The 9,174-nt window shown below is 43.0% G+C and overlaps 1 protein-coding gene across 1 annotated transcript; it reads left to right on the top strand.

The window, feature by feature from the left end:
- The first annotated feature begins 6,118 nt into the window (after positions 1 to 6,118).
- Positions 6,119 to 9,174, top strand: CUNH5orf58 (chromosome unknown C5orf58 homolog). Its single transcript, XM_050138748.1, has 2 exons — positions 6,119 to 6,889; positions 8,943 to 9,174. The coding sequence occupies exons 1-2, from the start codon at positions 6,568 to 6,570 to the stop codon at positions 9,089 to 9,091; spliced, it is 471 nt and encodes a 156-aa protein (XP_049994705.1). The 5' UTR covers positions 6,119 to 6,567; the 3' UTR covers positions 9,092 to 9,174.

Consider the following 9,174-nt stretch of genomic DNA (forward strand, 5'->3'; position numbering starts at 1 on the left):
AAGGGCCTTAAATCCTGTAATGATAAGTGTTAGTCGTCCTTGTCCATGCGCTCCTGGATATTCTTCCAAATGTGCTCTTAGACACATATGCGTTTTTTCATAACAAAAGATGAGCACACTTACATTCTGCTGTAATTGACTTCATTCACCTAATAAATCCTTTCATAAAGATGCTCATTCCTCACTCCACGGACAGCTGATGAGAACGCAAGGAGTGGGGGGGGAGCACAATGCCCAGAGGGGGGTGACATTAGATCAGGATCTATGCCTTTAATAAACAGAGGAAGTATTGTTATGGGATGGATGGCTGACATAATAGAATTAGAAACATATTTTATTTTGGGACAGAGACAGGTATTCTCTGATTGGTGGATTTCTGAAAACAAACACAACTTGTGTCAAGAACGTGCCTTTGCTAGATAAAAGGGTTTCTAAGAAGCCAAACCCAAAGGATTTTCAAACAAAAAGACATGGCAAGTAACTGTTAAAAAACAGTGCCTTGTTGAATGGCACCAGCTCTCTCAGACAGCTAGCCCCTTGCTTGCTTCAAAAGGAAACTGGAGGACGAGGAAAGCCAAACGCTGACGCAGTAAGTGCATCTGTGTTAACGTTCTGAAAACTGCCTTGGAAGGCTTCAGCCTTCTCTAGGCTTCTGTACCCGCCGACTCTACGAGGCTTCCCACTGCTGTGTTCACAGCTGCAGTGGTTAGGGACAGAGACTTGCCAGCGTTAGCAAACGGAAGTGTGGGAGCCCCCGTTAAATTGAATCTCAGATAAATCACAAATCTTCTGTTTAAGTGTGTCATACAAGAGACTCAGGACTTTCATACTAAAAAATCTTTTATTGTTCCTGTAAAATTTCAGTTTAGCTGAATAACCTGTATTTTATTAGGCAGCCTTCTCTGGGAAACTCCCTATCTCAGAGGGAGAGGGTGTTGGAAATACAAGACAACTGTTTACTTGGAGGGAAGGGAGGAGCAACGTAGAGTCCCATTACTAACATCACTTTGCATTTCAGAAGGTGTTTCCCTGGGAGAGAACTAAGTGGCTGCCTGATGCCAGCTCCTGGACGATGGCAGTGGGCAGTGACACCTTCACTTTTCATCACAGCAGCCAAGGTGTTCCAATTGCTCCTGCTCCCATTGTGTAGTTGGCCATGGGCAAGCCCTGGTCATCTGGACAGCGAGGGAATTTTCCTGATCTTTCTGGCTCTGGTCATGTTTTTCAGAGAATGATGTTAGTGTGGGTTCAGGGCTGCTCCCTCCCGAATGCATGTTCACAGGGACGGTACATAGCCATGTTCAGAAGAGAGTTAGGAATCCCAAGAGCATTGGTCCTCAGACACAGTGACTAGCACTTTTAATTGACAATGAGCTGACAAAGGAGAGAAACAGAAGCCCCGTGCCCCAGCAAAAGTACGGTAATTTGCCTGATTTGTTCTCTTGTAAACTAAGGCTTTATGTCAGGATTTTGCAGTAAAACTAACCGAGGGACTCACACTCAGCTCCATAAAAGGCTTAATTGCCTTGTTCTGCAACCGTTGTCTCTTTATGGGGAATTCACCAGCTTTTTAATCTCCTTTATTTGATTAACATTAGAATCAACAATTGCAACCTATGTTGGTTTCTGGTAAAGTTCTGCTACCAAATTAATAAAGACAATAGGTTTGTTTTGCTTTGTTTTCTCAACTATAAGAACCCCAGGCTGTAAGAAGCAGATCATGCTTTTATGGTTTTATTTCCTTAGGGAGAAAAATTCCACAAAGACAGACTATATTGCTGTGTAGCTATTTAAGGAAGGAATCTGCAATCAGTTGTCATTGTCACCTAAGGCGGCGGCTTGCCATAGCTGCCCCTTCAGAGTTTCTCGTCCATCTATCCTCCTATGATGATTATTTAAAGGAAATACGACGTCAGTTCTTTGTGAGTAACAGATGACAGGCCACTGCCAATGCCAGTCATGGCAATCCCCTATAGGAGGCAGGGTTCAGAGCGGGTGTGTAGGCAGGTGGCTTACAGAGGTTACCGAAGTTTCTGTTAGTCCGGCAAGAGGTATTTTAAGCACAGAAAGTGAGACAATGGCAGTTACTGAAAACGCTAGACAGATTCTGAAATAGGTTCAGTGTGCTCAGAGCCCCATACCTACACAGTCTCAGCCCTCATCACCACTTGACTTTCAGGGTTCTCCAATTGCAATGCTATCTCAGCACATCTACCTAACCAATAGTTCTTCTTAAGTATCCCCTCCCCCTTTTCTCCTGCCGTTATCTGCAGGGATTTTCCAACATACCTGAAGGGGAGGAGGAGGGCACAGGCGGTAAGCTCTTCTCCTAAGTCAATTTTATTCTGAAACTGTTTTCTTCCTAAGAAGAAAAACTGTTTCTTGCTAAGTTAGCCTTGCTTTTTGGAACACACTGGTGCTATTTCTATTTATTTTATTATTGTTGATGTCCTGGATTCAGAAAACAAATGTCACTCACTCTATGCTGGCCACCATACATTTGTGTGCCTGTGTGTTCGTTATTATGTGTGTATGTATGTTCAGTGGTCAATTGAAATTAAAAGTTTTGGGAGGCAGGCTGGGCTCATTTACCATCACAAGATGGTCTATCCATGTGCCAGGCAGTTCTGACACGACACTACTGGTAGAATATCTCGGACAGCAGAAACAGCCACTCGTAGTTCCGGAGGGTGGAAGTCAAGGCCAGAGGGATACTGTCACCTTTGGAGACTTTTTGGCTTGCAGAGAGCCTCCTTCCTTCTGTTTCTTCGCAGGATCTTTACTCTGTGTGTGATCATTCCTGGTTCTTTCTGCCTGTTAGAGTCCCTCTCCATATAAGGTACTATTACAAAGTGATGCGGTCCAATCTTAACCCCTCTCTGCTTTAAGTCACAACATCTTTAAATGCACCTCAAGTAGGCTCACATTCTGAAGAGCTAGGGGCTAGCATTCCAACACAAGAATTTGATAGGGACAAAAATCCAGCCCAGCCGGTGAAATCTGGCTGAGGAAGCAGCCATCATCATGCAGAGAAAATAACAGAAGAACCAAGTCACAGACACGGGATGAATTCTGTGGTTCTGCCATTTCCTGGCTGTGGACCCTTGAGCAGGGCAGGAGTTAAGCTGTGTGAGAATACACTGCTTTTTCTATGTAGCTGGGATAATAGCTGCTTCAGATCTGTCAGGGTCAAGCTCCTAACATAACACATGACACAAAGAGCTCAGAGAACACCCATTGTCAATTCTTTAGTGTCTACTTATATTTTCATAACTCAGATTACCAAACAGAGATAAGACATCAAGTAGTTACATTTAAAATATTAAAAGAGTACCAAACAGAAGTATTGCATTAAAAATATTAAGCAAGAGGAATATTGATACAGTAAACTGTATTAACCACAGCACTGTGGAGGGCTGATTCAGGAAATCTATTTCATGGAATTTGAAAATTTATTTCTAGCTCATTGAGGATTAGGAAGCTTTAGAAACGAAAGGATTGTCAGAGAGCATCGAATCTGGGATCCCCCAATGCATGAAGAAATCCCTCCAGTGATATGAAGGATGTTTATTCGGGCACGTGGGCATCAAACAGCACAGACTCACGGTGAGTTACTCCTCTTCCAGTTCTTTCACTCTTTCTGATACCATTCAGATGGAAGTCTCAGTTTGTGACACTTTCCTCATCAATAAGAACCCATTTAAACAAAGATCAGACTCTGAAGACACAGCATCCAGAGGCAAGCTCACAAAATGTAAAATATTATCTTATTTTCATTCGCTTTGTCCTCATCTATTACCTTCTGGTCACATTTTATTAGACTTATACTGGTGATATATAATTTTTTTAAAGTAAATTTAAAGGGAGGGAAGTTTAAGATGAGATAGTAATAATAATTTAGGTGCCACAATAATGTTATCTGCAATAGGCTGTTATATGTTAACCCAACCACAAGTGAAATTTACCCTGTGCCTCCCACAAGGAAACCCAACAAGGAAAGGAAGGCTCAGAAGAAAAAGGTAAGTTTTCTAGGACCACACAGCTAGCTACCATCGGGACTGAAGCTCAGTTCTCCTATACTTTCCTCATCTACTGAACTCGGCGTCAGACAAATTCTACATGGTTAAACGGAAGGTAGGCTAAATTTAAAATGACCAACAGACTGTGCTGTGGCTTGTCAGAAAGGCACTGACCTAGTAAAGCTCAACTATACCATGTGAGAGGCCTGGAGGAAACAGAACGCTCTAGCACTTGGTGCTGGAGACCTAAGATCTCAGCAGATCTAGAGTAATAGCCCAGAGCACCAGGTCAAATGCCTGGGCCAGAGCCTGAGTGTGTCATGGCAGGGATTCCTCTTGGAAGCAAGCAAAGATGGCTTGAATCCCAGCTTCTCCACTTGGCAAGAAACCACTGTATCTGTCAGCTCATCTGTAGCCTACGCATTTGAAAAATTTATAAGACCGACACCAGCAAGCTGGACAATAATAGCAAATGCCTTTAATCCCAGCAGAGGCAAGGAATCTCTGTGAGTTCCAAGCCAGGCCAGTCTGCAAAGTGAGTTCCAGGACAACCAGAGCTACACAGAGAAACAATTTTCCAAAGAAAAAAAAGAAAGAAAGAAAAGGGAAAAAAGCAAACCATTATGGATGGGACAGTTATCACCCACCAAACACCTCTGATAAATTATCTCAGCCCTCAGAATATCATTTCAGCATATTTTTTATTGTTCCATAAGAACAATAAGGTGTTTGGTCTCAGAGGGTTGCAGGGTTTATCTGTATCTATTCAACTGAAGGAATGGTAAATTCGGCTTCAAACCACAAGAATCAATCTAGAATCTGCCCCTAGCTCCAGCACTGCACTGTGGAAAAAGAAATACAGGTAAGCCACACCTAGGAAGCAGAAAATGACAAGGCCTTGCTGGCACCCTCAGGAATCACTTGCAGTCTAGAATTCAGAATCTGTCCTTGAGTTGCTTATTTAAGACTACAATTCCCAGAATGCCACAGGCGAAAACACTACCCAATCAGAATGCTGCAGGCAGAGACTCTGGCCAATCATGCAGGCAGAGACGCTGGCCAATCAGGAAGCCTATCCTGGTTTTCCCTGCCATCTCGCCACACCTAGCGTCAAGTTGGCTGTTGAGGAGTGGTGCACACAGGGTCCGTTGACGGCGACGAGGCTTTTCTTTGTGGTGAGCAGTTGGGAAGGTGAGTTATTTGAAACCATTCGGTCACCAGGCGAATTTCCCGGCTGAAGGGTGGCTGGAGAACGGGCACTGGGAGGGTGTGTGAGGGCTGTGGAAACTTCCAGACTGCCTTAGGCCTGTCCTCAGCCGCTGGGCAGGGCATGGACAGCGGGAACTTGGTGACCCCTAGAGAGCAGAGGCCCTCATGGGGTGTTGGTGGGGCCCAGGAAGAAGACCTCTGAACAGACTCTGACCCCGAAACCCTCTGTCAGGGCAGGGGGAAGGGCGTTAGTGACGTCATGCCCGCGGCTTGTTTGCCATATTGGCTCTGACACCATCTAGTCCTTGGGCCTGGATCTTCTGTTCCAGTTAGACGTCATTTGAATTACGGTTAAGCTGAGCCGACGCCAGCCCTGTAGGATTCGGCACCCTAAGCCCTCTGACGTTCACTCCCCTTACCCACTATGTGGGGCTCAGGACGTTCCTGTTTCATTTTCTTATTTTATCAGTATTAAGTTTTATACTTATTTACAGCCATGTTTCTCCCCCCCCCCCAAACCCGAGTCCTGGGTTTGGCATGTCCAAGTGAGGTTATTATTGGAATTCTTGTGTTACTATTCAGGGACATAGAGGTGGATGCAAAGTGCGTTTTATTCATTAATGTCCGGAAAAGAAATAAAATTTTGCAGCTCTTGTAAAGGGACTGTGAGGGAATTCAGGAAAGTGCAAAGACAAGGTCCAACTTGGTGGTTTGATTTCATTATCCTGCTCCAACGGTCCTGACTGACGTGTAACTTACCAGCATTTAGATGGCAGGAGCGGCCTGGGCTAATTAATTGAAGTTTATTTTTCAAGTCATTTTGTGGGGTTTGACTAAAAGGTTAGTATCTAGTGAGCCATCTCTCTGCAGACAGCCTCAGATATATTTACTGTACTTCATATAGCACAGTGTGGTGGTTTATACATTTTTAGATATACCCTTGTCAACAAATTCTATGTAATCACATCAACTTTTCATTTTAAAGAAATTGCAAGTGGGCACTGTCATTCAAGAGTCAAGACACTGGCTAAACATGAAATTAGGAAAGGTCCCACACGGTTGCTAAATTGTAAGGTAGTTTGTAAACGCTGAGGATTTCTGTAGAGGGGACTTTGTTTCTATTGTAAGGGCCCCATCTTGTGGATGTGGTTTGATAGAGAAGGAACTTCACCCCAAGAATTCCAGATGCAGTTGTTTCCAGATACAATTCCACTTGAAACCTGGAAAGACAAAACCAGTTGATGCTTCCCTAGGTTGTAGCTGACCTAACCATTTAGGAAAGACAATGATTTTAGTTTAAATTTTTCTTTTATAAGTTACATTATTTTTTTAAGTACACATGACTATTTTTAAAAATAACTTTTTAAAATTTATTTTCAACTGTGTGTGTTTGTGCCATTTGTGCATGGGTATCTGGAAAGGCCAGAAGAGGCCATTGGGTCCCCTGCAGCTGTGGGAGTCTGATGCCCAGTGTCAGTGTTGGGAACTGGATTTAGAGTCACCTCACCAGCCTCCCACGAAAATAGCTCTGCTCTGTACACCATTCCGGTTTCTCTTTTATAACCAGATGTTGAAGAATAATCATCATGACCTCAAGCAAAGAGTGGAAGCCATGATTAAGAACATTAATACAATTTCTTTGGAGATGAAGAAGATGAAAGGTAAGGACGGACTCGGTCAATATGTTTGCACGCCACTGCTATGCAAGACACGGTAGAGCTAATTTGTGCTGCAGCTAGGGCAGTTTCTCTGCTGATTATAATTGTCCTGATAAGTGTTTACAGTACAATCTCAACCATGTGTTTGAAGATGCTAGGCCTGAATCCCTATTCCGACACCACTAAGTTATCTACCTGTCTAAATTTCCCTTCCTTCAACACAGTTACATGACTACCATGTTCCACAAAATTCAGTGTCTTTATCCATGAATCATTCATTACTAAGCCCCTGAGGTTTTGCCAGATTAAGAATTAAAAGTTTGAATCTATAAGTGAAATGATTGTCATTTTAAATATATTTTTAGTGTAATAATAGATCTTAAAGGTCATGATGTGTTCTCCTGTTTTACTCCTAGCCATGTGAACTTTCTCTGATTGAATATTCCTGGGGATAAGCTCTCCCCACAGCATGCTGGGGAACTCTCTCATCAGTTAACCTATTTCATTTTCGATAGGTCCTCAGGGATTAGCTGGGATCTGTACCCCGACTCTCTTCATCTATAGGTCCCATTCCTATCCCTGGAAACCTATTTTGAGTGTAAAGTTATTCTTACAACCCTGTAGACGTCTTGTGTGTCACTTTTGGACCTGCAGCTGCAAGTAACAGATACCACCTATGTGGTGCACACCAGGAGAGAGACAGTCAGAAGTAAGGGCAGCCCTGGAATAATTCACTGGGACCAGAAAGAAAAAACAATCTTTTTGTTGTATACTGTGTACTGTCCATGTATGCTGCTGCTCATCAATACTCCTGAAATGGCCACAGACAGACACTATTTCTGTCTATGGTATCTTTTTATAAGCCTTTATACTGACAGCTCCAGCAGTTCTCCATTCCTTACAAAAACATGAGGGCCATGTAGCAATGATACAAGGCTTGCCCAGCATGCACAGGACCCCAAGTTCAACCTCCATTACTGCAAAATAAATATTTTAGGAGAGAGGAGACTTGTAATAAGGCAGTGGCCAAGTTCTAAATAGGGAGAAAAGCAATTTACTAACTAGGGGACATTTGCGGTATCATGTTCCTGATTAAAAAACAAAACAAGTATAGTTAGGAGCAAGCCTGCCCCTTCCTCCAGAGTGGGATGATGTAACTACAAAACCCAGCTGTGAAGAGGACCTATACAAGTAAAATTGAAGGTTAAATAGTGAGTTAATAAAAGCTTTCCTCTTCAGGTATATTTGAAGGGGTAGGGAGTCAGTAAAAGAATGTTTTTAGTCAGGAGCAAATGGCAGAAATAGAAAAGAAAAAATGTCTTTTGAGATAGAGAAATACTAGCATACTTACACCCACCCTGTCTTAGTCTTCTTTCTGTGTCCATGATTAAATATCATGGCTAAAACAGCTTGGAGAGGAAAGGGTTTATCCCACCTGCAGCTAACATCATGAAGGAAAGTCAGGACAGGAACCCAAGCAGAGAGCACAGAGATGTGGCTCACTGACTTGCTCAGTTTGCATTCTTATACACTTAGGCACCTGCACGGGGATGGCACTGCTCACATCCACATCACTCACCAATCAAGAAAATGCCCCCACAGGCACGTGTCCATGCCAGTCTAATGTAGGCAATTCCTCAGTTGAAATCCCCTCTTCCTAGTTATGGGTTTGTGCCAAGTTAACAAAGATTAATCAGCATACCACCAAAGGAGGGCAAACCACCACACACACATAAAACCTAAGAAAATGACAGGGAAAGTTGAAACCAGAAGCCTGTCTTTGTAATGTCTTAGTGGTGGCTCCTATTCTGTGTACTGTGTGCACATGTAAGTTAGCTGAGTTTAAGATATATTTACACAGTGTTGCAGTGTGGGAAGATAGCTGGTGGATGGGCGGAGGGCCTTTCTACCCATGGTTTTTAGTCAAAATGGGTCACACCTCAGTAGTAGCTTAAACAGGAAATATTTCAAAATGTCATTAGAAATTAGAAAATAGCTCTTTAAAGCAGTACTAGTTGTCATGACACCGGTGCCACCATGTCTTCGCCTTACACAGAACTCTCCCATATCCTGCTGTGTGACCTCAATCTCCATTTTGGCCAGCCCAAGAAGACTGAGGACCCCAAGGAAGCAGAAACAAGCCACTCACTTGAAGAGACTGAGATACCAGATGGAGCCCTTGCTTCTATCAGTTTACCTGACTGAAATTTTTCTATTTGTTTTAAATTTCTGGTTTTGTTGACTTAAAAATCTAGAATAACTAAGTTTATTAGTGTAATTTAAAACAG

This window comes from Alexandromys fortis, unplaced genomic scaffold (genome assembly GCF_014885135.2).
Source record: "Alexandromys fortis isolate MF-2015 unplaced genomic scaffold, M_Fortis_MF-2015_v1.1 scaffold_11, whole genome shotgun sequence".
NCBI lineage: Eukaryota > Metazoa > Chordata > Mammalia > Rodentia > Cricetidae > Alexandromys > Alexandromys fortis.